Source organism: Dasypus novemcinctus, chromosome 5, assembly GCF_030445035.2.
Source record: "Dasypus novemcinctus isolate mDasNov1 chromosome 5, mDasNov1.1.hap2, whole genome shotgun sequence".
In the NCBI taxonomy this organism is placed as follows: Eukaryota; Metazoa; Chordata; class Mammalia; order Cingulata; family Dasypodidae; genus Dasypus; species Dasypus novemcinctus.
Genome location: NC_080677.1, coordinates 28,694,418 through 28,721,871, shown reverse-complemented (window position 1 = coordinate 28,721,871; position 27,454 = coordinate 28,694,418). Strand labels below are relative to the sequence as shown.

General features: G+C 55.4%; 1 protein-coding gene and 1 long non-coding RNA gene across 5 annotated transcripts in view; one reads left to right on the top strand and one right to left on the bottom strand.

Moving 5' to 3' along the window:
• Nucleotides 1-7,504: 7,504 nt before the first annotated feature.
• The window catches only part of CRHR2 (corticotropin releasing hormone receptor 2), a 42,721-nt gene continuing 22,771 nt past the window's right edge, over nt 7,505-27,454 (bottom strand). For 2 of the 4 annotated variants that reach the window (XM_058296822.2, XM_058296824.1), the window contains 10 exons: nt 25,025-25,110; nt 23,573-23,682; nt 23,106-23,223; nt 21,100-21,253; nt 20,497-20,557; nt 18,261-18,333; nt 11,723-11,808; nt 11,385-11,520; nt 10,834-10,875; nt 7,505-9,369 (listed from right to left, as the gene is read on the bottom strand). In XM_058296822.2, coding sequence (XP_058152805.1) covers nt 9,232-9,369; nt 10,834-10,875; nt 11,385-11,520; nt 11,723-11,808; nt 18,261-18,333; nt 20,497-20,557; nt 21,100-21,253; nt 23,106-23,223; nt 23,573-23,682; nt 25,025-25,110 — 1,004 coding nt within the window. In that variant the 3' untranslated portion in view covers nt 7,505-9,231. The remainder of the gene's footprint in view (nt 9,370-10,833; nt 10,876-11,384; nt 11,521-11,722; nt 11,809-18,260; nt 18,334-20,496; nt 20,558-21,099; nt 21,254-23,105; nt 23,224-23,572; nt 23,683-25,024; nt 25,111-27,454) is intronic. The other 2 variants (XM_058296823.1, XM_058296825.2) reach the window with 1 other exon arrangement.
• Nucleotides 11,303-17,851, top strand: LOC131278471 (uncharacterized). The gene is made up of 3 exons (XR_009185772.2): nt 11,303-11,468; nt 17,119-17,340; nt 17,736-17,851. It is a non-coding gene; the product is annotated as an uncharacterized lncRNA (long non-coding RNA).

Here is a 27,454-nt window from a genome sequence, read left to right as displayed (position 1 = left end):
TCTTCTTTTAATAGACAGGACTTGGTGCAGAAGTAAGCCCATGTAGAATTTTTCCAGCCTGTGTCTGCATTTGTTAGGTCTTAAAACTCAATCACCAACAATTAGCGCAAAAGCAGTTATGCTAACTAAAACAATTTAAGCTAATTAAAGCCTTTTTTTGGCTCATCAAAACCCACCGTTCTGCATCTGAGTGTGAGTTAATTGACAGTGAGGTTAAGTACTGTGAAATCTCAGGAAAGAAAAAAAAAAAACACTGAAAGCTTAAAAAAATATCAACTAACATTTTTTTTTCCAATTGAGCCCAGATTTTCAATTTTTTTGGAATGTTAACAAATTTTTTACTTCGTCCAGGTGAAAAATTTACATATATTGCATTAGAAATCACCTCCCATCTCCCCCCCACCCCCACTCCCCACCCCTACAGTTGAAGTTTTATGTCTCACAGATAATTTAGAGCTGTTGTCTTTGCCTCTACTGGCCCTTGAGAAACTTCGTAATAAGGATAGTGACACAGATTTTCAAAAATATATAAACTAATTTTCTATGCTATTCCACCACAACATTTATATAGTTTATAATTCTGTGCCAATGAATACTTGGAATTTTTTCCTCAAACACTCCACAACTGACTTACAACAATGTCCTATATCTAGGTAGTCAAGCTATGAGAGCTGACTGAGAATTAACCTCTCGCTAATAGAGTTCCCAGCTTGGGGAAAGGAGTCTGTGCTTCCTTGGACCCACTTTCCATGTTCTTCGGAAAAAACGTAAATGTAGCTACAACTAGAATACTACTACACATAAATCATTATGATGTCTCTGCACCAACTTAAAAGAAAGCACTAAGCCCAAATATGTTTAATCAGTTCCCTATTGTTGCCAACTGGTCTCATTAAACAAAAAAAGTCCACATGCTAGAATTTTCTAGGACAAAATAGACCAATATTAATATATACAAATTCCTAATGTTAACATGTGCTAAGTACATCAATTCATTTCCTTTGAAAGGGATTGCGAAGCTAGCTTGCCAGCTGATGCACTCTACTAAGCCGTCCTCTCAGTTAATAATTCCTCCATGCCAATTGCGACTCCTCTCTCTCACGTCACATCCAGGCCATCAGCTGCACCCTCACTCACTGTATTATTCATGACTGGACCATTTCTCACCACCTTCACAGCTACCACCCTGCTGCAGGTCACCACCATCTCCCACCTGGTTTATTGCAAAAGTCTCTTATCTGGACTCCCGGCTTGTATTCTTACCTCTTTACAATAAATTTCTGATGCAGCAACCAAAATGATCCCATTTGTCCTCAAAACTCGGTGGCTGTCGCTCTCACTTAAGACTTTATAATGTATTTTACTTATTATCTTATTTCTTTTCAAACTCCCCATTACTATAAGTTCTCTGAGGACAATTTGTGTGTGTTTTGCTCACAGCTGAATCTTCTTTGTCTACAAGCGTGCCTTGCACTTAGTAGATGCTCAGTAAATAAGTATTTGCATGACTTAATGAATGAATCTTCTCCTCCAAGGCAGCACCCACATTCTATATGTTGGTGTAAAAATGGACTTATTTTGAAATGACCACCCCCACCCCCCATCAACATACCTGCATACTTCAACCCGTGGCTCTAGCCACTCTGTCCCTGCTCTCAGAAGCCCTGCAGTCATTGAGTGGTTAGGTATGAAGACAAACTTAGTACTACAGCGCCCTTTTAAAAAAAGAACATTCCCCCCCTCCCCCCGCCAATACATCAGGGAATCCCGAGTTTAAGAAACTTTAGCTAATGTTTTATACTATAAAACTTTCAGTCGACAGTATGAGAAAGATATTTTGTATCTGGTGAAATATTTTCTAGGATTATCACTAAAATGAAAGCAGAGAATTTAAAAGTTTTTCTAAAACTTTTAGACTCTGAGAAGAAGTTCCAGGCAGAGAAGCGTCACTCCTGGGCTCCTAGGCCTTTTAGGGACCAGAGTTCCCAGGGCTGGGGGCTGACAACCTGAAAGGAACTGATTTGCCCAGCTTGGGTCCCGGTGCTGGCGGGTCAGAACAGAGCCGCGCACAGGCCTGCCCTCAAACCCTTCCCGGAGGGAGGAGGCATGGCAGCAGCCCCCCGAGGTGGGTGTGGCCGCTGAGGAGCCCGTGGCCCAACTGGGGAAGGTGGGGTTACCCAGTGTGGGGGTGGGGATGGGTGGGTGGTCCTGGCAGGGGTGAAGGACCTTGTGTGCCGGCCGTCCTGGGGGCCCTCATGCACCAGAACGGTCTGCAGCCTGGTAAACATGGGAGCTCACACCCCCAGAGACGTGGCTCAGGTCCCGGGTGGCACGCAGATCTCCCTGCTTCTTAAAACCCCTGGGTGTGCCATACGCACCCCGGCTTGGAAACCACCCCCTTGCGGCCTCCTTATTTGCAAAATCAGAGCACTTTTACTTTGACTGCAGGTCAGCGGCTCTTAAACTCGGGTCCCTGGGTCCTTCGAGGATTTCTAAAGAAATTACATGCGTTATTTCATTCAAATCTAGATATTTCTAGGGGGAAAGATCCGTCACCTTTTCCGAGGGGTCCGCTACCTGCATGGCGTTCAGGTCTCGGGCTGCGGGTCCTGGAGGACCCCTTTCTCCAGAAGGAGCTCCAGTGTGGAGAGCCCACCGGCATGGCCCGTCATTCCTTCACACATGACGATCTGAACAGTCGCGTCTGCGATGTGGAGACCGGGAGTGTGGCTAGCCCCGGACCCGTCTCCATCTGAGGAATGAGGCGCACGTGGAGGCACCAGGCCTGGGTGTTCTCTGGCTGAGAAACAGGTTCCATAACGTCTGCTCGGAAATCCCTGCATGGACACATGGCCATATGGAGTCTCCTTGTAAACTGAAGGGGTTTGGGCCGGGCAGGAAGAACAGGAAGGGAAGGGGGCAGCTGCAGGGTTGTCCGTGCGCCCCTCCACGTGGTGGCCTGCGGCAGGAAGGAAGGAATGCCGAGTCTCCAAGTTTCTCCGCCTTCCTGGGCAGAGAGCATCCGTGAAGCTCGGCTGCTTATTGCAGTTGGGCCTCGGGGAGGCAGAGGGGGCCTTACTCAGTGTCCTACAGAGCTAATTAAGAAGCACAATTAATTCCGCTGTATTTGCAGCAGAGGCTGAGGGGCAGTTTCCTTCCGGAGTTGGAATCACTGGCTCCGTCCTGCCCCTGCTCACTCATTTGTCCGACAAGCAGATATTGAGGAGGGACTCGAGGCTTAGCCCCGGAGGGTTTCTTCCACTCAGGTTGGCTTTCCAAGGGGCGGGAGCTGACATTCACACTTCTCTGTGGCGCTGGCGTCCACCATTCATCTACAGCGGCCGCTGCTGTGTCCTCTGATGCACGCAGACTTTAAGTAGGGTGATCGCATAATCTATCATCCAATCCAGGGTGCAAGGGGGCTGCACATCACAGCAGGACCACAGCTCTAAACCTGGATGCTCGGGGGCTAACTGTGACTGTCACCCTACCTGGAGGACCTGGTGAAGGCAGGTCCCGGGGGAAGCCAGGATCCACTGAGACCTGCGGCACCTGTGAGGTGAGTGTTACCTGTGGACAGAAGAGTCTGGAAGGCGGCGGGGAGGTTCTCCACCCTGTTTTCCGACACGCGCAGGAAGTGGAGGAGAGGGGATGCCTGCAGCCTGAGCTGGCGTCTCAGCCCTTACCCGTGGCATACGGAGCCGGAGATGGATTTTCTCTCTCTGCAAAGTTAACAGAACTCTGGGATTTCTCTCTGCGGCTTTGGTCTTTTGCTGGTACTGAACTCTAGCCTGTGGGTTAACCGGCTCTGGGTGGCACCAACAGGAAAGGCCATTTGATTCAACAGATGTTCCTGGAGCTCCTGGAGGCAGGGCTCTTGCTATGGGGACAAACCACAGCCTGGCTGCGGGGCCTGGCAGACACTGTCCCAGAGGGGACGCCTCCCACTGATGCTGACAGGAAGGCTTCCTGGAAGAGGCCTATTGGAAGAGGCGCTGGAGGATGGACGGGGTTTCCTGGTTGGAGGCGGAGCCCCTGGGAAGGTTCTGAGAATGGGAGCAGACTACAGGTGCACACCAAGGGCCCGACGCCCTAAGCAAGTAATCCCTAACAAGGAGATCCGGAAGTGACGTCAGCAGAGGGCAGGGGTAGCCCACCCTCCGGGGTGGGTCCCTCGTGCTGATGAGCTTCTCTAAATGGCGCATGCCTCAGGAGAACTAACAGCTCCTCAGGAGCAGAGCCCAGAAACCACACCCAGCCCACCTGAACACATTTACGTGTCCTCAGGCTGCGCCTCCCCGCCTGCTGCAGCTGCCTTTCCTGAGAGGCTTCCAGAAAGCCTCGGCACCGCTTTCTCCAGCACTAAAGTTTGTGTGTATGCGTGTGTGCGTGGTGGAGAGAAGGGACAAGGATGTCCCCGCGTTCAGTGGCTCCCACACTGACTGCAGTCAGAGTCACCTGAGGGCTCGGGCAGAGTGATTCCTGGGTCCCACCGAGCCTGGAAATACTGACTCCCCAGGTCTACTTTCACAAGCCCCCCGGCTGGTTCCCGAGAACCCCACGTGTGTCCTCAGAGGGGAGTGGGCACCCGGGCCTCCCTCGCTGGACCGTCCAGCTCCTGCACACAGCTCCTCCTGAGCTCCCCACCAACCCCGCCACCGGTTCCACGGGGTCCCCCAGCGGCAGCGCTTTACCATGAACCACTCCCTGACGACTAGGAAGGGACCCCTGAGCCTCCCCCACCCCAGGCACGCCCCTGTGCCCCGTGGCCGCCTCAGGTGTGTGATGGGGGTGGCGAGTGCTCCCCGAGGTGGCCCTTTTCCAGTGCCTTCTCTGACTCTCCTACAGCAGCCGCTTCCCACTCCAGCCACCTGGCTGCATGCTCCCCATCTGCCCACGGGCGCTGAAGGTGCTCAGGAACCAGGAGAGCAGCAGAGGCTGGCCTCTGTCCCAGATTGTCTGTCTCTACAGTAGCCCAGGAGTCCCAGCCTGGTGGTGGGAAGTAGGGAAGAAGTGGGGGAGGGCGGCTGCAGCGCTTGCACCCCATAACCTTCGTCTGGGTTGGGGTTGCCGTGGACATGGGCTCGGAGGTGTGGAAAAACCAGGGGGCACTGGAGACAGGTGCAGGCTCCAGAAGTGGCGTGATCCTCAGTCCTCAGGCCCGACCCCCTTCTCTCCTCCATGCCATGCAGAAACCCGCCTGTACGGAGACCCGCCCATGGAGACGTGGAGCCACATGCCCTTTGCCTGTCCCACCTTGTGTTGGAAAGTTTTTGGAGCTGTTTCTTCTCAGCTGGATTTTGAGGTTCTTGAAACAGGAACCTCGTTGGCGTCACACTGCTGTTTCCATAACTGGCACGTCGCCGTGTTCAGCAGGTGTGCAAAGTGGACCACAGGTGTGCGCGGCTCCGGCCCCGGGCCTGCCTTCGTGTGCCTGCAGGGCTCTGTTCTTTTTTTTTTTTTTTAAAGATTTATTTATTTATTTAATACCCCCCTCCCCTGGTTGTCTGTTCTTGGTGTCTATTTGCTGCGTCTTGTTTCTTTGTCCGCTTCTGTTGTCGTCAGCGGCACGGGAAGTGTGGGCGGCGCCATTCCTGGGCAGGCTACACTTTCTTTTCACGCTGGGCGGCTTTCCTCACGGGCGCACTCCTTGTGCGTGGGGCTCCCCCACGCAGGGGACACCCTTGCGTGGCAGGGCACTCCTTGCGCGCATCAGCACTGCGCATGGCCAGCTCCACACGGGTCAAGGAGGCCCGGGGTTTGAACCGCGGACCTTCCATGTGGTAGACGGATGCCCTAACCACTGGGCCAAAGTCCGTTTCCCAGGGCTCTGTTCTTGCACACGTGTCTGTGTCACCTGGGCCTCCTGTGTGCCCTAGGAGGGTCAGCCTCCATGCTGGGGGGCTCCCGTGGGCACGCCCATGCCCACCCCTCAGATGCTCCATTACCTGCTGCTCCTGCTGGCATATTGGTCACCCACTGGCTGCCTCCATAGCAGGCGCCTCCCTGCCCCACCTTGATGATGGGTGAAGGGCTTGCAGCGGCGCTGGGGCCGGGGCTGTCTGTGGTCTGTCCCTGGGAGTGGGGCCAGGAGGCTGGTGGGAGGAATACCCCTGTGGGCTCAGCTTTTCAAGTCAGGTGGGGAAAAGGGTTAAACCGAAGAGCCCAGGGGCTGCGGAACTTGCCTGCTAAAGAGAAGAGTCTGCTAAGAGGCCATTTTCCAGGAAGGCCAGCTCGGCAAGGTGCTGCCAACACGGAAGCAAAGGCTAATGAGGACCGGCTTGGCTGCAAGGAACGGGTGCCCAACGAGGTTAACAAGCGAGCACCGGGACAAGATGGATGGCCTGATCACTCCTGTGGCATTTCAAGGCCTGAACTCAGCAGGGGCCACGACCAGGAGCCGGGGCAATGAGGCAATGCAGGGGTGCAGTGGGGCCACGGAGGAGCGTCCAGTCCGGGAGACCAGTCCTGCCTCCTCCAACCTGGAGGGAGAACAGGTCCAGCTGCCTAGGGAACCTAAGTCAGTGACACCGAGGCTCTTCGCAGCACTGGGGTCTGGGCGGCCCTGGCCTCCCAGCAGGCCTTCCCAGGCCATTGGCGCCCCAGGAAGCAGAGGACAGGTGGGATAACAAGCTGAGAGCTGCATCGGAGCAGCAGTGCCAAGTTGCGGGACTTGGCATTGAGACCTTTCTGGAAATCCAGCTCTCCACGTCTGCTCTGATTAATGCTGGCACAGCCTCTTCCGGCCTGCAGAGCTCTGCAAGAGACCTCGTGGGAACAAGGCATTTGCAGCTCCTGGCTCTTCGAGAGCCCTGGATAATGCTAATGGACCAGCTATAAAGCCTCTGGGTGTGCAGGAAGACTTTCCAGGACAGGCACGAGTGCGCTTGAGCAAGCTCCACCCAACCCTCCCCCTCCAGGGTAAAAAAGTAGGGTGCACACCCAGCTTAGGCTTTCAACCCCTCGCCAGTGAGCAAAGCACATCTGACACCAAGTGCTGGTGGTGAGAAAGTGGGTGATCGAATGACTGGGGTAGCAGAGCCTTTTGGAAACTCCATGGTTTTCAACTCATTTTTTCCCCAGCCAAATTTAAAGAGGGCTTAATCGAGTGGCCAGCTGATAGCTCACTTTTTGATGACAGAGTACTATGCAATTTTTGGCATTCATCTCAGGAGTTCAGAGAATTGAGTGACGTTGCTAAAGCATCTACTTATTTATGTGAAAAGGCTTCTCAGCATGTACGGGTATGAAAAATGAAAAAAGAGAAGAAGTGCCGCCAAGCTCTGATTCTAGTAATACTCATCCATAGATTTACAATTAAATTCTATCCATTTCGTTAAGACATGTTTCCAATAGTTTTTCCTTTTCATATTTAACAATTAAATATAAAAAGTTTAGTATCCATGTTGTTTTATCAATTATATATATATATATATATAAAATACTCAAACCAGAAGACCAAAAAACAAAACAAAACAAAAAACCACAGTCTCAGAAACTTTGGTGACAGGAAAGTAAGTATTTCTATTTCAACTTATAAATATATTTTGTGGCAGCAAGGTATGAAAAGATGAGCAATAAAAATATATTACATTAGGATAACATTCTACAAGGGAAATGAAATGAAAATACAAGTTCAAAAGAAAAGAACAACGTAAGATTTACAATGGTTAAAGAAGAGCCTGTTTGTATGGTTTTTCAATAGACGAGGGTGGGTATTAAGTCACTCTGGTGTTTGGATTCCATCTGATGTGTCTAAAAGTGTTGCGAGAGTTTTATTTAAAACTATAAATATTTACCAAATGCCAGAAATTACATCCTTTGCAAGTTTTAAGAACAATGTAAAAATATCCGATATCAACTTAAAAATGAGCAAGATGGGATACATCATTTTTCACGGTTTATTTTTTTGGGGGGAGGGACGTGTTAGAGCAAAAGCCCTTTGCAAGCCTGATGGCTCCCCACCTCCCCCCAGACTCTGGCCTGCTCTCCTGGAGAGGCGCAGGGAGAAAGCCGAGCTGGGAAGCTGCCCCATGGCTGCTGCTCGCAGAGGCTGACGGGCTCGCCTACACTTCCCTCCAGCCCCTGGGTGTGCTGGCTGAGCTGCCCTCCTCTACATGCTGATTTCAACTGCCCTTGGTTGGCGTGGTGGGAGCGATGATAAGGGGCAGATCCACAGGGGCTTGGGCCCAAACTCCAAATCTACCCCAGGTCTGCGAGGGAGTCTCGGCCTGAGGCCAGGCCAGGGTCTCTGCCAGCAAGGATGCATCCCTGCAAACAGCGCCAGCCTGGGGGCGGAAATCCCTTGGGAGGAGGGCCGCACATCCTGCACGGTGCCTCTGTCCTCAGACTTGAGCCTGGTCAACTCGCCTGCGTGTAGGCCACTTCCACAAAGGCACGACTTACTTTACAGAAAGCAGAGGTGCGGTTTCTGAAGAGGAGGCTGAAGTCGAGTCTGAGGTGGGAGATTAGTTCCAACCACCAAAGACGCCCTTTAGCTTCTGCTATTCCACCCCCTTATTCTTCTGTCCTGCACTTTGTAACCGGCTGCCCGGAGGGTGCTGGCAGACCCCCTCTTTCTCCCTGCCCTGCCCTCCCCAGGGTCCCTCTTGTGGCCCAGGCTCAGAAGAGGTTTCCCAAGCTCTGAAGCCAGCATCCTTCTCGGCGGCCCCAGCGGGGAGGGCCGGCCTGGTCAGGGACAGGGGACAAGTGAGGATACTCCAGGTGGGCCCCTGGGATGAAGCCGGCCCGTGCGCCTCCCCAGCTGCAGGGGCTGCCACCAAGCGAGGCGGCAGGGAGCAGGGCCAAACCGTCACCAGGCTCCGCAGAGGAGCCCCGGGTCTGCCACTAACAGCAGACCTTGGGCCAGCGCGTTCCCTCTCTGGGCCTCCGTGCCCTCATCTGTGAATGGGGCCACAACGAGGATCAGGCAGAGGCTGGTGTGTGCAGACGCCTGAAGGCCTCTGCCCGCTCTTCCGGGGGACGCCCCTGGGATGTCTGCTCAGCTCCTGCTTGGCTCGCTCTCCCCCCGAGACCCCCAGGCCCAGCCAGCCCTGGTCCCCAAGCCCCCTTTCGTGGCAGCACAGCCTCTCTTCTGCGGGGCTGGAGAACTGGCTCTTCCTTCCCCCCGGGCCCTGTGGCGGTTGCCCCATGGCAAGGAGAACCCAGAGAAAGGTGGAGGGGGATGGGGAGCGGCCCGGATGGTGGAGGAGCAGGGGGCGGGGAGAGGGGTCACACGGCGGCCGTCTGCTTGATGCTGTGGAAGCTGACGCGTGTGGGCGACGTGGGGATGGACATGGCCCGCACGGGGACTTGGAGCGAGTGGTGGTCCTGCCAGCGGTGCCACCTCTTCCTCACGGCCGAGCGGACCTGCAGAGGGGCAGAGGCTGAGCCGGGCCGTCCTGGGGTGCCCGACAGTCCTCTCCCTGCTCCCTGCCTGGTGGCTCCACTCAGACAAGGGCCCTGGAGGGCTGTTAAGGGAGCTGGGGGTGACCCTTCCTACGGCCACCTTCACTGTAGGACTGGCTGGTTTCCAGACAAGTGTCCTCACCAGAGACCAGTCACGAGTCCCTCCTGTCCCTTTCCTACCCTGTGGGCCCCGGAAGCCTGCGCCTCCTCCCTGCAGCCTCTCTCTGAGGCAATGCTTCCTTCTCCCTGTCCCGCTGACGCCTGACCTGGCAGGCTTCCTTTGTGCCACATGCCCTGCCCAGTGACCCAGGACTCCCACGGCACACACTGCCCTCCCCTGCCAACCTGCTCTGCCGCCTCTCGCCACCAGGGCAGGGAGAGAGGCCCCTCTGCTCTCCCGGGCACCTGCTCCCACAGGGCTTGGCAGGTGTGTGCTCGGCTCCCCTCCGCCCAGTGTCTCGCCCTGAAACACCTGTGCAGCCCTCATCTCCTCCTTGAAGTCTTTTCTGATAGGCCCTTGCTTAGTCGCCACAGCACTAACTGCCCCAAACAGAAACTTAGCAGCTAGATTCATTTCAAAACCTGATCTTCTCTGGTATTGTTTGGTTCTCCTTAGTATTGTAATTGAAGAACTTTCCTGTGAAATGCACCATGTTTCCCCACATCCTAGCCCAGCACAAGGGGTGAGCAGAAGAAGTGTTGCATGAAGATGCATTTCTGTTTGCTGTAGTGGCTGCTCTTCCCCCCGCCCTCCTGCCAAGGTGCTGTCGTTGCACCTGCTTTCACAGACCAAGCAGCACCCCTGGCCACAGGCGGGTGAATGGCCTCAGGACTGGATTGGTGTTCCTCGGGAGTGATGGAGGCTCTCAGACCCTGGGGTGGGCGTGCGGAGGGGTCTTTTCTGTGCTCCAGAACCCACCGCCTCCCCACTCACCACTGCCCTGCGCACAAGTGGCTCCCGCCCTAGGATTCTGGGACTTGTTAGCTAACAGGCTTCCTGCAGCGCAGGCTCCCCCGAGGCCCACCCCAGGGCTAGGTCATTGGCTGGGGAGAGGGTGCATGCGTCTTTCCTGCTCCCTGAGACTTTCCCCTGCTGTCACCCTGTTCTGTTTCTCTCAAGGAGGCCTGCAGACGGCCCCCCACCCACACCCTGCCGGGGTCTCCCGAGCACACCTGGGGGCCGGGGGAGGGCTGGCAAATTATTCCTGGCCCGCCTAGTTGACCTTCTAAACTGGCTCAAGGCCCTGGAGGGAGGATTCCTGTTCCTAGACGCCGGGGCGGCTTCTCTGGCCTTCCCCTCCCCCGTCCAGGGTAGGGCTGAGCAGAGCCAGGGACCCCGGCCCCCCCGGCCCCCGGTCTCTCCCTGCCCTGGGCGGCTCGACCCCAGCGCCCTAGGGCGGGGTGTGAGGAGGGCGTCAGGCCTACCTCTCCGTTGAAGAAGCAGTAGAAGACAGACACGAAGAAGCCCTGGAAAGGAAGCGGGCGGCTGTCAGGGACCTTTGGGACGCCGCTCAGCCTGGAGGGGCGCAGTCGGGGGGCGGGGGGGGGGGGGCAGGGGGGCGGAGCGCCGAGCCCAGAGGGCCAGGACTGGGCGGGGTTCTGGCTCCACAGGCCCCGCCCCTTGGCGCAGGCGCACCAGGGGCACCCGCAGAGCCGGGCCTCTGGCCTCCAGCCTCCGGCCTGTCCCCTCCGGCCTCCTCAGTACCGCACCGCCTCATCAGGGCCCTTGGCCGCGGCTGCCCTGAAACCGCACAACACCTGTCGGGGCTGGGCGCACCTGAGCCTGGGGTGGGGGCTGACGGAGGTCAGGGCCCAGTCCTGGAGGCTCGGGCTCCGCGAATGCGCGTGCTTGCGTACGCGCGTGTGCACGAATGACCCTGCGTGCGCGCGTCCCGGGCCTGACGGCTGTACACCAGGTCAGGCAGGCGCCCTGCGGCCCCCCGCGGCCCCACCCCGCGGCGGGCCATTCGCCCCACCTGAAAGGACTGCAGGAAGGAGTTGAAGTAGATGAACACGATCTGCGACAGGTCGTCCTCTCCGGGGTTGACGAAGAAGAGCATGTAGGTGGTGCCCAGCAGGGGCAGCAGCACCAGGGTGGCCTTCACCGCCTTCCTGGGGTGCGGGCGGGGAGGGGGGCTGAGCCCGCGCGGCAGGCCCCTCTCAGGTGGGCAGCGGGCTCTGCAGGCGTTTCCGCCAGGAACTTGCCTGGGCTCCCTGGGGTAGGACCTCGGGGGTCCTGCGTGGAGGCAGGGGCATGGCCCCCACGGCCTCTTCGGCTCTTCCCGGCTGGGGGTCAAGGCACTTGTCCGCTTACCTGTACTGGATCATCTCGGATGTGGTGGATGCTCTTAACTTGGTCATTAAGATCCTGACGATGTTGAACAGAAATATAAAATTGATCTGGAGGGAGGGCGGCAGACAGGGGAAGAGGAAGGGCCGTGAATTGGGGTTGCGCTGAAGGACACCCCCCCCACCTACTGAAAACTCACCCCACCCCCACCCCACCCCAGCCACCCCAGCATCAGTCCCAAAGCCTCAGCTTCTCCCTGGCCAGGTAGACACCCCCACCTGCCCAGTTCCCTGGCACAGGAGCCTGGCGAGGCAGGGAACAGTAACAAAGGCCACTCTTCCTGAGGGCGCCACTCCTCAGGAAGTCCCCAGACCTTCTGCCCGGCTCAGAGACCCCACGCGCTGGGACCAAGGGTTCTGCACGGCTTGGTGGGTGGGCCCGGGACCCTTGCTGGCCTGCCTCCATGTCCCCATCTGTTGACTGAGGGTGTCTGGGAGGCCCTCCCTCTGTCACTACTGTAGGTCAACCTGAGGCCCTTTTGACTGAGGACAGCCCTACCCAGGTGGGGCCAGCTAGGCCCGAAGGAGAGATTACTATCTCAGTTGCCCAACAAGTGATTCATTTCTCACCATCCGGTCCCCTGAGCTAAGGGAAAAAACCTCCCGAGCCTTCGCAAGCACCCCAGAGGCAATGAAGATGAATGGCTGATGGGTGGACTCCAGGCTCCCGGAGGCCTCATTTATCTTCATTCCCCGCCTCCTCTCAGTGTCACCGCCCTCCCTCCTGGAACCTGCCCACGTGGGCGCCTGAGTCGGCTTCCTGGTGTGTGGGGGTCTTGGGCGGGCCTGTGAGGTGTCTGTTCACCCGATCGGCTTGTCTGTGTGACTCTGTAAGCTCCTGTGTGTTTGTGAGTCTGTCCTCTACACTGGTGTGTGTGCTTGCCTCCGAGAAGGTGTTTACGTGTGAGCATGTGTCTGTGGGCACATTCCTGCCTGTGTTTCTCGATGTCTGTCCCCGAGTGTGAGCAGGCTGGAATGTGTGTGCCCGACACACTGGGACTCTCTCCTAAAAAAGTGTGCCCACGGGCCCAGTGGAGGAGGCACACAAGCCCAGGGCTGTCTACTGGTGCATGTGTACACACGTGCAGTTATGTGCATATGTATGCAGTCATGCACACACACGGACTTCCTTGAACACTGTCTAGAGCTTCCATCACTTCTTAAGCTTGTGCTGGGTCCTCTTAAGTCTCGGATCCCAGGTGGCATCATGAGCCAGTCAGGACCCCCAAGCTTGAGGATGAACCTGGGGGCAGGAGAGGACCAGCTTCCTCCCAGCCACACAGGGGTATGCGAGTGGGAAGCCTTCAGCCACCCTTCAGTCCCCTTCTTTCCCCTAAGGCTTATCTAATCTCTAGCTACCTGGGCTTCAGTAAATTCACTTGGATCACAGGGCACAGGTTACTTTAATACACAAGGTCAATCCTAATTTTCTCAGACAAGTGATTCAAACTACTTGGCCTTTTCAGATTCTTCCTGACATCCCTGGGAGTAGAGATTGTTGGAATCTAAATGTGTTCTCATTTCTGCCACATTTCTCTGCATTGAATTTTATTCACGCATCATCCATCAATCCACCGACCAATTCATTTAATTATCCAAACATTCTTTCATCCATCCTTCCACTCAACCACCCATTCATCAATTTATCTATCCACCCCCGCCCCCCATTTCCCCATTTAACAGCTGGCCAGCCAACAAGCAGTTCCTGAGCGTGCCCTGGGTGCAGGGTCCTGTTCTGTGTGCCACGGCAAGGGCAGGGACAGAAGTGCCAGGGAGGCAGGCAGGATCCTTGTGGAGGGTCTGGAAGACAAGGCCTTGCCCCTGTCCTCACCTGCGCAGGTGCTGGTGACACTTGCCCCTCCCACAGCCTGGGCCTGTGCAGCCTGCACCGGGGGGAGGGGGGCCCAGGTACTCTTTCCTTTTGAGATGGTTTCCAGCCTCTCTCTTTATCGCATCTGCACCTGCCCCTCCTCAGGCCCTCCTTCCTTCCTTCATCCCAGCTCATACTGAGCTCTTCAGCTCCCCATTCTTGAACTCCACCTTTCCCCACCCTAACTCCTACTTCCATCCCCCCAAAAATCTCCAGCTCCTCACTGAGCACAGTGATCGTATACAGAGACTGGTTTCTAGATTTTGTATTCATTCATTCATTCATTCATTCAATCTGTCCGTCATTTATTCAATGAGTCAACACTCCCTATGCCAGGCTCTGACCTGGCACTAGAGATAGAGACGTGGTTGAGACAGACCTGGCCCCTGCTATCAGAGACCCTATGGCTTAGTGGGGGTGGAGGTGGCGGGGGGGGGGGGGGTAGGGATGCACCTTTGCTAAAGGGCCAGAAAGGTGTGTGAAGAAATGGCCCATGGGCTGAGACCTGAAGGACGGATGCTGTCAGCTGGTGAAGAGTGAGGGGTGGGAGAGCATTCCAAGCAGAGGAAATCCAAGGGAGCTGGGCCTGATGGAGGCTTGAGTGGCAGAGGGTGGTGACTAAGGCGTCAGCAGGCTGGAGAGGGTCCTGGAGCAAGCTGAGAGCCCAAACAGTAAATGCCACTTCCTTCTAGAACAAGCACCTGCAGGCCCTTGCAGCCTGGATGTTCCCAGGGTGGCCTGCCTGTGGGGTCTCTGAGCAGGGCAGGGGCCGAGGGGTGCAAGAACCTCTGCAGAAGCTTCTCTGGAGAAGGCACGACCTTGCATCGCCCTGCCCAGTTTTTCCCAGTGCTCGAGGCCTGGCAGGTGGTGGTGGGTATCGGCCGTGGGCATTCTCCGACCCAGGGGTTGGGGACATTACAGTCACTACCACCCTGCACGCGGGAGGCCAGTGCTAGCTGACATGAAGGAGGACTTCCGCAGGTCCAGGCCTTGCTCTGCAAACTTCATAACTGCTCGTCAAGCAGCCTCGTTGTGAGGCAGGGATGATTATTATTCCCATTTTACAGTTATGCAAGCCGAGGTTCAAATAGGCTACATAACTTGCCCATGGCACAGGCTTAGTCCAGGTTGGTGTCAGGACTTGAGCCGGAGCAGCTCGCTTCAGTGTCCTCTCCTAACCCCTACACCATGCTGCTGCTCCAGCAGGAGCTAATGAAATGCCAGGCCTGGTGACACGTGCGACTTTCAGGAGCTCTAAGCCAGGGATCTGAGCTAGAAGGCCAGTGCTGGGAGGACCCACCTGCACCTGTGGCTCCAGGTGCCAGAGGAACAGCTGTTGTCAGGGCGTCCCGGGCCCACCTCGTCCTCACTGTCCTCCCTGTCACCCCAGGAGGCAAGGATTGGCCACCCCACGTTAGAGATGGGAAACAGAGGCTCCGGGAGGGCACAGCACTCCCCCCAGGACCACGCCACAGATCCCAGGGGCCTCCCAGCCCTGCTCAGCCCTCCGCCCACTCTGCTCACACTTCCTCCAGGGCCACGGCTCAGGAGGTGAAGCCAGGACAAACAGAAAGACCCCTGCCCGCTGGTTCTTGACCTCCAGGGCTCGCGGCACCCGGTCACCTTCCTCCAATCCCACCGGAGGGTGCTTGCGGGACCCCTCCTCGTTCCCACACCTTCACTGTCTCCACATTTGCAGAAGGGAAGGAGAAAAAGAGGGAGGGAGGAGGTGGGGGGTTGGGTGCTCTGGCTCATCTCTCCCTCCTTGGCTTCAGACTCCAGTCCTCTCTCCTTCAATCCTGGGTGGGAGAGGAGGTCCCAGCCCTTGGGTGTCCTCCGCAGCCCTCCCCGCCGGCTGTCTAGGTTTCATGGGGTGCCACAGCGGGTTTCGGGCCTGTCTGCACGCCCTCCCCTGCTCTCAGCTCTCTCTCCAGCACGCCCCCGAGGCCCTGTAGCATGGCCTGTCCATCCCAGGTCAGTCTGTGGAGCCTGGTGACTCGGCCCCCAGGGCCCCCACAAGCTGGAATTCAGGGTGCCCCTGGCAGCCCGCCATCCAGTCTCTTTCACAGCCCCTAGGAGACCGGTCCTCCACTGGAGGCCTGCACATTTCCTTTCCTGTTGGCACGTCCTAGGCAGGACATTTGCGTTCCCCGCACAAGTCCCGAGTCCTGCTGTGTGCCGCCCTGGCTGGGCCAAGGAGGAGGCCTGGACAACACACAGCGCTGCTGGGCAGCGAGCCCACCCAGGGGCCCCAGGACACGGGGGTCTGGATCTAGAGTGTGCACAGCTAAGGCACTGGGGGGCTCGTGACAAATGCAGGTCCTGGGCTCACCCCAGAGATCCCCAGTGACAGATCGGGGGGCCATGGAATCTGCATTTGGAAACGGGCAGCTGGGAGACTTGCTCCATGGAATGAAGTATTCCAGACTTAGACGGGCCTGTTGACACCCGCCTGAGTCTCCTGGGCCCACCTCTGGTCACCTGTGGCTGCAGGGGACAGTTCTCAGCCTGAAGGGTCTCTTTCATGCCTGGGAACTTGCTCAGCCCCCAAACAGGGCAGCCTGGAAGTGTGGGATATTTAATGTCCCTGGAGCAACCTCCCCGATGGGGAATGGGGCTCAGGAGGGTGGTTCCTCTACATGGCTCCTCAGAGGTGCCGCAGCGAGATGGCGCCCTGGTTGTCCATGCAGTAACCTGCTCATTATCCCACCCTTGAGTGGCTTTTCTCCCTTCCCTGTCTTCTCTCCCCACCCCTCACCATGCTTTCTGGGATCACCTCCCAAACGAACTCTCTGCACCATGTCCTGGTCTTGGGGTTCTAATTCTGGCTGCTCTAATTGGCATTTCCATGGCCTTGGGCAAGTTGATTAAACCCCCTGAGCTTGCACTTCCTCATTTGTACTCTGGGGACAGCCTGCTTTCCCACATGGAAGGTTGGCATAGCAAGAAGCTTGGTGCCTGGCCCAGGGAGAGCTCAGTAAACGCCGCATACCTTTGCCAGGAGAAAAATAGTGATAACAACCAGTGAGAGGTCAACCAGCCAACTCACTTCCCAGAACCAGAAATCAGCGAGTGTTTCCCAGCAGCAGAATGGAGCTGTGAACCGCTGGGGAGGACAGTGGTGGCAGGGACACCCAGCATGTATCCCACCAGGGGGACAGCAGGCGGTGCTGGGTGACACCTGTCTCTGAAGCTCAGCTTAGCCACCTGTTAGTCGACAACCTTGGCCAAGCCATTTCATCTCTCTCGGCTTTTTCATCTGCAAATGGAGAGCATCTTCCCTACATCTCTTGAGCACTGAGGATGAGGATTGGAAGTAAGGAAGATAGAGCTTCTGGAAGGGCTCGCCTTGGAATATGGCAATGCTTGTTGGGGAAGCACTAGCAAAGGGCTATTGAGCTGAGAGGAGGGAGAGGAAGCAGAGAAGGTCATGGAAGAGGAAGCCAGGGAGTTGGTCTTGAAATCCCTTCTACACCGCATTCTCTCCACAGGTTCAGCTTACTGCTGGGGCTCGCTCTCCACCGCCATGGGTTCCCCATCCAGGTCAGCCTTCCTGGGCTGAGTCTCAACCTCACTGAAACCCCTAGCTCTCTAGGGTGGGCTCTCAGCAGCTGGCTGGGAAGAGAGGGAGCTCCTGGGCTCTCCGTTCACACTGAGGAGTGACTCACTGCAGCTGGGAGCTCCAAGGACAATCCTCCCTCCACTAATTGCCGGTAAGGACTATGTTCATCTCTGAAATGAATGAGACCCTGAGGGTGAGATTGCAGGCAGTGGGTAAAAACCTTCCTAGTCATCTCCCGTTCTTGGGTGTCAAGGACACTGAAGATGTCACAAAAAGAAGGAGAGGAAGGAAATAGAAAGGATAAACTGTGATCGTCTCCAATGGAGATGAGAGAAACCCTCCATTAGGCACCTGCTGTGTGCGAGAGGAGGAGGGCTCTCTCTTTTCCCACAAGGAGCTGGTGGCCCTTTAAGGAAGCTGGTATATGCAGGAGCCTGAAATTACCAAGCCTGAAATAAGTCTTACGTAAATGCCAATTTCTCAGAGGGCTTTTTTGTATGCTGTTTTTTAAAATGTATGATATATAATGGGTTCATTTTTTTGCAGAATGCAGCCTCTACATAAACTCTACCTTAATTAAGGCTCCGTTGTGGACTAAAGATGTGGCAGCAATTATACCTCACATGTGAATACATTTTGCAAAAGGCGGGGAGCTGGACAAGGTACAATTGCCTCATTACCTTCCTTCTGGTAGGGCTGCTCCGGCTGGGGGCGGTGGGCTGTGCCCCACAGGGTGGTTGCTGGCGGCAGGGGCTGTTGCCTGGGCTGAAGAGAAGCCCCCACACCCCTCTCTTGCCACCATCTTCCCTCTTGCTTGGCTGTCTCAGCATTGTAGGGCACTAGGAACCCGCGAGTCAGACCCCCTCATGCCTGGAGAGAGGATCTGAGGTCCAGAGAGGGGAGGGGGCTGCCCCAGAGTGAGGGGAAGAGAGATTCAGGAAGTGGGTGGCACGTACACAGGGCAGCGTGCCCAAGTGTGTGTGGAGGGCCACACCCCAGTGCCTCTGCCTCGGTGGGTCCTCTGCTGCTTTCCCCCGCCCCAGCCCCATTCCTGCCCCACTGCCGACCTACCAGGAGCACAAGGATGATGGGGCCTTGGTAGATGTAGTCCACCAGGTCACCTGGCTCCTTGCCAAACCAGCACCTGCAAAGAGGGGGTGCCCGTGGGCAGCCCTGCTGAGCTGGAGCCTGGGCAAGTCCCCAGATTTGGGCCCAGGGTCCCCTGGCTTGACCCTTCCTGAGACCCAGACGCCAGGGCTGCCCCTTTCCCAAAGACCTTTGTGGATAGTGCCTGCCCCGCTGCCCACCCTGCCCACCCTGCTCTGCCTGGTGGCCCTGGTCTCCCCAGTCAGATGGGGCTCCCCGAGGGCAAGCCCTGGCTCTACTCCTCCTTCTAGGTCCCCATGTTGTCAGGGCTGCTGGGCAGAGCTGAGTGTGCAGCAGGTCTGTGCACACAGGGAGAGCCGGGCAGCGGGCCCTGGTACCACATGTTCCTGTGTGGTGCGGAGCTGCCACTCCATGTGCCAGGTGCCAGCAGTGGCATAAAGCCAGCAGATGTGGAGGCGGGCGCCTTTCCTGCCCCAAACTCCTGCCTTTCTCTGAACTGAGCCTTCTGCACCCAGGAAGGGAGTCCACTGCCTGACTCGCCTTGCTGGCTGCCAAAAGCTTGGTTTATTTGCCTGGGAATGCTGATGGGTGGAGAAGCTTCCAGGGAGGGGGGGACTTGAAAGAAGGGCTCAAGGATCTAGGCTGAATCTGCCCAGCAACTCCCCATTAGGCCTTGGTGGGATCTCATTAGCTTCTGGAAACTCTGTGTCCTCTGCAAACTTAGAGGTCATCAAGTGCCCACCCACCTCCATTGGGCATGTCCCCTGCTGCCTCCCAGCACTGGGGTCTCTGCCTGAACACCCCTTTGGCAGAAGGCTCACTACTTCCAAGGCAGCCCTCTTACTCTAGGGCAGCTCATTTCATAACTAGCAGTTCGATATGGTTATGAATTCCAAAAATAGATATTGAATTATGTTTGTAATCTGGTCTGTACCTGGGCATGATAAAGTTATGAATAGGGCTTTGATTGGGCCATATCATTAGGGTGTTGAGTCCCCGCCCCTTGGTGGGTAGGGACTCACAGATAAAAAGCATGGCAAAGGACAGAGCTGAGGGTTCTTAATGTTGGAATTTTGATGTCAGAGTTTGATACTGAAGCCTTAAGCTGGAGCCCTGGGAAGTAAGCTCAGAGAGGAAAGAGAAGCAAGCTCCAGGAAGAGAGGAACCCTGAGCCCAGGAAGAAGCAAGACCCTGGAAGGAAGGAACCCAGGAAGCCTGAACCCTGGCAGACATTGGCAGCCATCTTGCTCCAACACATGAAAATAAACTTTGGTGAGGGAAGTAACTTATGCTTTATAACCTGGTAACTGTGAGCTCCTACCCCAAATAAATACATTTTATAACAGCCAGCAGATTTCTGATATTTTGCATCAGCACCCCTTTGGCTGACTGACACAATAACATTGAGTGGGGACCTGGATTTCCATCTCCATTTCTGCCTTTCTCCTCCCCTCCCCTCCCACTGAGCTCTAGCTCAGAGACCCCCTGGAGATTTACCCACAGAGGCTAGGTGTCCCCACTCTGCTCTTCTCCCAGCTGGTGGCATCCAGACTTCCCTGCTGCTCCTTAGCCAACCCATGGTCAAAGTTGCCATTGTCTGGGCAGTGGCTCAGTGTGTCAATATCCCTGGTGGAGGGAGGGTCCCAGGAGGGGACACTGCACCTCAGGAAGCATCCTCTGCTGTCCTTTCCTTGCCCCACCCCTGTCCCAGGCAGAGACTGGGATGTCAGAAAAAAGCACAGGCCCTCACTGGCCTGGGACTCTGTTAAATGTGCATTGATACAGCCTTGGCCATGGCCTGAGCAGAAAGTCTTGGTGTTTGTCCTCCGCCATATGCATGGAAGAGCCACATCCGCCTCTGAGAAGGCCTTTCCAAAGGCCAAAAGGCCCATATGCCTAAAGGAACCATGATTCCTAATTCTGCTCAACGAACAGTTGAATGTGGTACCACTGGCACTGGGGATATATATATATATATATATTTTTTTTTTTTTCAATTTAAGGACATCAGGAAAACAAATCTGTCCTTCACCCTCTGTTCTTGGCCCTCCCTTTCCCTCTGAGACCAGGTCTTGCCTTCTCGAGCCAAGGCAAGTGACCCTGGGTTGCTGCAGTCCCTGTCCCATGGCTTGGCTGGAGCCCCTGGGTGGCTTGGGCTACCATCCCCTCCAGCCCCCCACCCCATGCCTGTCCCACTTACTGTTCATTCTCATAGTAGAGTTTTCCAATGGCCCAGGCAATGATGATGGGACAGGGGATGCCTGAAAGAAAACAGACATGGGCTGCAGTGGGCAGATAGATGGACAAAGTACTCTCTTGTTGCGCTCAGGGTAGGGGGACCACTACAGGCCAGGGATCATGTTCCAGAGCTTCCAACTGCAGGTCATCCATGGCCCCGGTGGTCCCTGTCCTGTGACCCCTGTACCCACTTGCCTCCAGCCTTGGGGCATCCTCTCCAAGCAGGTTAGAGAGATGAGGAGGAAGGAGATAGCATCATTTTCTGAGAGAGACATTAAGATAGAGGAGTGGGGCTGGTCGGCTTCTCTTTCGAAGTCATGGACAATCGTTTTTGGGGGGGTCATTCCGGGTAGGGGAGGAAGGGCTAGTAGAATATCCACATGCTGGGACTATCTGCTGCTGCTTTGGGTTTCCTTCTTCCTTGCTCCATGTGGAGGACAACAGCTGCCTCCTTGGGACTGTCCTAGGGATGACGGGCAGGGCTTGGTCCTTGGACCAAGGGGAAGGGAGGTGACTTTGCCAGCAATGCCCACCCCCTGCCATGCCAGCCCTGGGGGACCCTCACCCCAGCCGATGAAGAGGAAGAGCCACTTGCGCAGGCGCTCGGTGGAGTAGGTCATGGCGATGGCCGTGTGCAGGTAGCAACCCTCCACGAACATCCAGAAGAAGTTGGTCACCACGAAGTAGTTGAAGATGGTCGTGATGCAGCGACACCAGACCTGTAGCCAGGGGCGGGCCTCAGTGGCCTGTGTGGGGAAAGGCCATGGCCACTCCCACCCAGGCAGGCAGGGGAGGGGGGCTTCCCCAAGTGGAGGGACGGCCACTGCAGCTGGGTCATGGGTACAGCATCAGGTGCCACCGAATCTCATTCTGAGAAGGCTCGTCCTTCGGCCAACCCTTTTCCCATCTTTGTGGTTAAGCTAAGGAGCCCGGTCCACACTGGAACAAGTGTGCCTTTGACTTCTCTCCAACTCTTTGTAATTTCCCTTTTTAATAAAGCAAGAGGGAGTCTCTTGAGTGTGAGCTTCCCACGGGCAGAAAGTAGAAGAGAAAAGCGTTCTTGTGTTTTCACTGTATTCTTTCAAAGGGTCTCTTTCAATCCTTGGTTTCCATTTAAGGATGGAATATGAAATTTCATTGAGAAAATAAGAAAAGTGAGTCATTTAAAAGAAAACTGTGAAGTTTTCTCCAGGCTGGGTGAAGGAGGGCTGCCACCAGAGGGTTCCCACGAGACTCTGGGTTTGGGTAACTCTGGACCGAGTGTGACCATCGCCAGCTCTGGAGAGAGACGCACCACAGTGCTCCTGGCAAGTCGCCTCACCTCTTGGAAAAGCCCCCTTTCAGGGTGGTTAAGTGAGATGAAGGATGCAAAGGGAGGTGCCAAATAATGGGAGCTGTGTTTTGGCAAAGGTTGTCGAGGTTCGAGTCTGTTGTCACAGCAGAGGGACTTTGTCCCTGACCCTCCAAGCAGGATTACCCTTTCAAGCTCACAGGCCAACAGCCTTGGTTCACGGGGGAGATATGGGCACAGGCAGGGGAAGAGCTGGCCCAGGGTCCCACAGCGGACCCTCCCTGGTCATTTTTCCTCTAGGTACCTCCCCGACACCCTCACAGCCAATGGACTCTGACCCGCCACCAGCTCAGGGAGCCCGGAGATAGGGCTGCGGACGGCCCTTCCCCGCTGCCGGCTCTACAAGCCTGGCTCAGACAGTCCCCCACGTGGGCTTCAGCTGCCTCTGTGGCTTTCCCCCAAGGACCAGCCTCTGTTCTGAGGAGGTCCTGCTGAGGTGGGAATTCAATGACTGCCTTCCTCTCTCCCTGCTTTATCTCCAACAGATGTCGTATCTCTTTCACCCAAAATTGGACAGAGCTTGACTGGATTCTGGGCTCCAAGTTTTGGGGCCAAGGTAAGGGCAAGCTCAGCTGGGTATCTGCTCAGTTTCAGGTATGGGCCATCCAGAGGAAATCTCCTGAGAGGGCTCTAAGGGTGTGCTCAGGTTTCTCAACGCCTTGGCCACAGCAGAGCAGCAGTTGGCACAGATCCAGGGTGGACAGCTCACACCAGGGCCACCTGCCCCAGATCCTGCTAGCCCATGAGGGAGAGCCACCATGGTAGGCTGTGTGACCTTGGCAGGTCACTTCACTTCTCTGAGCCTCAGTTTCCATGTCTATATAATGGGGAAAATAATCCCTCCAGGTCTCTTGTTGGGACTGAGATAAAGTTCAACGGAGGTTAGTACCAGCCCCCTTTTCTCTCAAATTAAAAGGTCTATGAATGGGGGGTATATGGGGACCTCATATTTTTTGAATGTAACATTAAAAAAAAAAATTAAAAAGGCCTATGGAGGGACCTGAATTAAGAAGATGGAGAGTGGGTGTGGACCGAGTCCAGTGGCAGGTTTGCACTGCTCCAAACCCGGCTTGGCAACCCCTCCCTGCTGGGTCTAGGGGGACAGCGGCTGGGGTGGAGATGAGCTCAGGTGCGGCTGTGCACCTGAGGACGGGCAGAGAGGTGGGTGCCCCCCGAGGCTGGAACCCCCCAGGCCCTGCCCCGCGTCTCGGCCCAGCAACCTCGTTGCTCTCGTGCACTTCATGGTCGATGAGCTGCAGCAGGAACCACATGACATTTCGCAGGATGAAGGTGGTGATGAGGTTCCAGTGAATCACGTTCCGCAGACAGCGGATGCTCCTGTGGGAGGCCCGGGGCAGGGGTCAACCAGGGTCAAGGCAGCTCCTCCCAGGGTCAGAGATCAGTTAGGGTCAGAGGTCAGCTAGCACTGGGCTCCCCCTGAGGCCAAGGTAGAGCCTCAGCCTGGGGTGAGGGCAGGGCTGCCCCAGGAGACAAGTTCTCACCCATGGCCTTGCTTGGGCCTCTCTGACCCCAGCTCCCCATCTGCGTTCAACCCACCCTCCCGCCACCAGTGCCCCAGTAGCCAGCCCAAGCCCCCCGCGTCCACTGGCTCCAGGGCCCTGCAGTGCAGGTGAGAATGCCTGGGGGAGGGACAAGGAAGCAGCGGGGAGGGGAGGGGCAGACTCACCGCAGGGTCAGGAAAAGCAGGAAAGCGGCCACGAGGGTGGCCACAGAAATGCAGTGGCCCAGGTAGTTGACAATGAGGGCGATGTGGTAGTGCAGGTCATAATTCCTCTGCTGGACAGACAGACAGACAGAGGCAGAGGGCACACAGGGGTTGGAGCCAAGCACCCTACTACGAGGAACAGTGATCGGTCAAAGTGTCATTGCCAGGCAGGGCTCCCAGAGCTCCCGTGGACCCCCAGCAGCTCTTACCATAAACGACTGTGGTCAGACCCCTAACCTGCAACTTGGGGGGCCCACGTGGACACAGACTGTTTTTGAAACATGCCAGAGTATATGTGCCTGGATTTTCTTTTAAATTCTGGACCGGGAGTTGCCACACCTGAGGTGAATCTTAGTCCAGACCCCCAATGGCTGGGCGACGGCTGCTGAGCTGACCTGTATCTGTGGAGCTCGGTTTCAGCATCTGTGCACCGGGGCCAACCGCGCCCTGCCCGCCCTCCTGCCCCAGAGGCAGGCCCTGTTACGAGGGGTGGGGGTGGCGGCGTTCGCCTTCCTGGGCTCTGGGTGCCCCAACGCGGGAGTGCCCTGCCTGTAGGGAATTTAAGAACAATATTAAACTGAATTACACTCAGTCTGTTTTTTATGGTCACCATGTGCTGGCTCCTTCCTGCCCCGGCAGTGATTAAGTGCTCCTTCCTGTGGAGGGGGGGCACCCCCCGCCCCACCCCCATTTTAATTTGCCACAGCTCGGAACTGCTGTTCTCACCAAACCTTTATGGCCCGTCCCACCTCCCACTCTTGGGGCCCTGTCACTTGGCTCCCATTTTGTAGAATCCCTTTGTCAGAGTAGGCAAACATCTTTCTCTGAATCTGGGCTTCAATTTGGGGAGAAATTCCAGCACCACGGAGAGCGGCGTTGGGCGAATGAAGGGGACGGAGCTGGGAAGTATTGTTTGGAGTCTGGAATGAGGTGTAGCGTCAGAGGGGAGGAGGCCGGCATCCTCGGGCAGCACAGAATTCAGTGCCGGGCAAGTGCAAGTGGGGCTGGCGAGGGGCAGGCAGCACGTCCTGCGGGGCTGCCCCTGTTTCCACGCGAAGTCACAGAATCCGAGAATGCTGATTCGGCCACTGGGCGCCAGAGGAGGAAAGTGCATGCCACATCGCCTGTCAGGCACTGGGGGGCGCCAGCTACACGGTCATTCCCCTTTTGGGGGCTCACCCCTCCTTGGATGTGTCCTCTGAGCTCTCCCGAAAGTGGGTCTCCATGTCCCCTTTCCTGCCTCCCTCACAGAGTCACTGAGTGCAGGGCAGGGCACCTGGGCAGGGCAGGAGGTGCAGGAAGGGGTGGTTGGTGACATAGGACTGGTTCTGCCACTCTTGGGATCCTCTTGCCCAGCCTGAGTTCTGAACACCCGTACAGGGACCAGGGTGGGGGCAGGTGGAAGCCACTCACCTTGTCATCCAAGATGGGCTCACACTGTGAGTAGTTGATCCGTGAGGCCCATGTTCCATTCTCCAAGCACACTCGGTAGGCGTTCCCTGTAAAAGATGCCAACTGCCAAGAGTCAGATCGCCACCTTCCTCAAGAGCCCTCTCTGGCTCCCCAGTGTCCACAGAATAAGATCCATACTCCTCAGCCTTCCTTGCCCAGTTCAGGTGAAAGTCACTTATGCGAAAAAAATTGAAAAGCTAGAGTGATAAACCCCACTTTAGACACAATCTTTGACTAACATATTGTACATTTCCTTTAATTTTGTTCCTTTGCTTTGCTCATGAACACTGGGTCGTGGCTGAAGATTGACTGCTTTCAGCATACCAAATGATTTCCATCCTTCTCTCGATCATTTTATATTTATGAGACCATACTTCTTTTCACCAATTTCACCAGCAATTGAACCCAGGACCTTGTACATGGGAAGGAGGCACTCAACCACTGAGCTACACCTGCTCCCCAATGAGAGTTGGTTCTTTCATTTGTTTTGTTTTTACAAGGTACCTGGGAACCAAACCCGGGACCCTTCCAACTCTTCATATATGCTTATCTATTCAATCCAGCAACAATGCTATGAGGCAGGTACTAATATTTAGACCATTCTACAGAGCAGGGAACTGAGGCACACAAAGGCTAAGCTACTTGCTCACTCATGTCGCAAGAGGTAGGGGAGCTGGGATTCAAACCCAGAAGTTTTTTTTCTTCCCCCTCCCCCCACCCTGCTGTTTTGTATGTTTTTGCTGTCTGTGTCCATTCCCTGTGTGATCTTCTGTATCTATTTCTCTCTCTCTCTTTTGTCTTCTTTTCTCATTTTTCTCCTCTAGGAGTCACCAGAATTCGATTCTGGGAGCCTCTGATGTGGAGAGAGGTTCCCTGTCACTAGCACGACCTCAGTTCCTGGTCTCTGCTGTGCTTCACCTTGACTCTCCTCTTTGTCTCTCTTTCGTTGCATTATTATCTTGTTCTGTGACTCACTTGTGGGGGCACTCGGCTCACCTCATGGGCATTATCTCACCACGTGGGCACTCGCATGGGTACTTGGCCTGCCACACAGGTACTTGGCTCTCCGTGTGGGACTTGGCTCGCCATGTGGGCACCTCAGCTCGCCATGCAGGCACTCACACAGGCACTCGGCTCTCCATGCAGGCACACGTTCTCTTTTCCTTTTTTACCAGGAGGCCCCAGGGACCGAACCCAGGTCCTCCCATATGGTAGGCAGAAGCCCCATCAGTTGAACCACATTTGTCTCCCCAAACCCAGAAGATTTATGTTCTTAACTCCTAAGCTATAGAGTAATGGTCAATAGGAATGAGAGAAATCTGGGGAGACAGGCTGCTGCTGCCTGGGGGACCACTACAGAATGTCTCTAAATGCTCATGAACCAGCTGCCATATTAGTTGGAATGTGATGTGTGAAAAGACATTTCTGAACGCCAGTATCTGATGTACAAGGGTGCAGGTTTTTAAAAAGGGGAATACATGAAAGTCAAATGCCCATGCTTGCCCTTCTCCAAATCGCAGCTGACAGACAAGGCTCAGCTCCTAAGCCATCCCCTCCTGGCACTCTGCCCTCAACCTCCAACCAGGATGAAGTGCTCCCTCCCACCTGCCAACTCCCAAAGCCCTAGGCTCCCGTCTGCTCTCCCTTACTCAGTGAGTAGGCCCCCTTCCTCCCCACCTGATTACAAATTCTGTACCATTCATTGTTTGGGGGTGATTTATAATAGGGTTCTGCTCTCTGGCTAATGGGCAGTTGTTTATGGATTTCTCTTTTTTGACTTACGTTAGCTATACAATATAAAGCTAATGAAAATAAATAGCTCACAGAGCACAGAAGAGCAGAGCTGGAGGGAGAACCTTAGCTTGTTTTTGGAAGCAGAGAGTTCTGGGATAATTAAGTTACTTAAAAAACCCACTTCCGTTTAGCGACAGTGACTTAAAAGCAATGGAATTATTAAGGAGCACTTGCCAAAGAGCAAAAACAATGGGGGAGATTCTATTAGCTTATTGTTTTTAAATTTGGTGCTCTTGAGCTCAGGGCTTTTTCAAACTAAGATTCTTACCAGGTTATTCCTGCGGCCTGGGTGGGGCTTGACCCAGGTCTGATGTGGGATCCTGACCCCAGCCTGTGTCCTTGGTACCCAATTCCCCAGTTGGGCTTGCCCCTCCCCAAGGTTATTTTACTCTTGAAAAGTTGTGCATTAGGGGAATTTGTTAAATAGGACCGATTTTTTCACATTCCCGCTCTTGCAAGGCAAGTGCCACCTTAACGTGCTGGTCATGACAACACTGAATCTTGTAAGTGTATCTTGTTTAAATTGAACCATCTTTTCCTTTTGGAGTTAAAGTCCCTTTGAACAGGTTTGTGTGAAATGAGACAGATACTGATCTT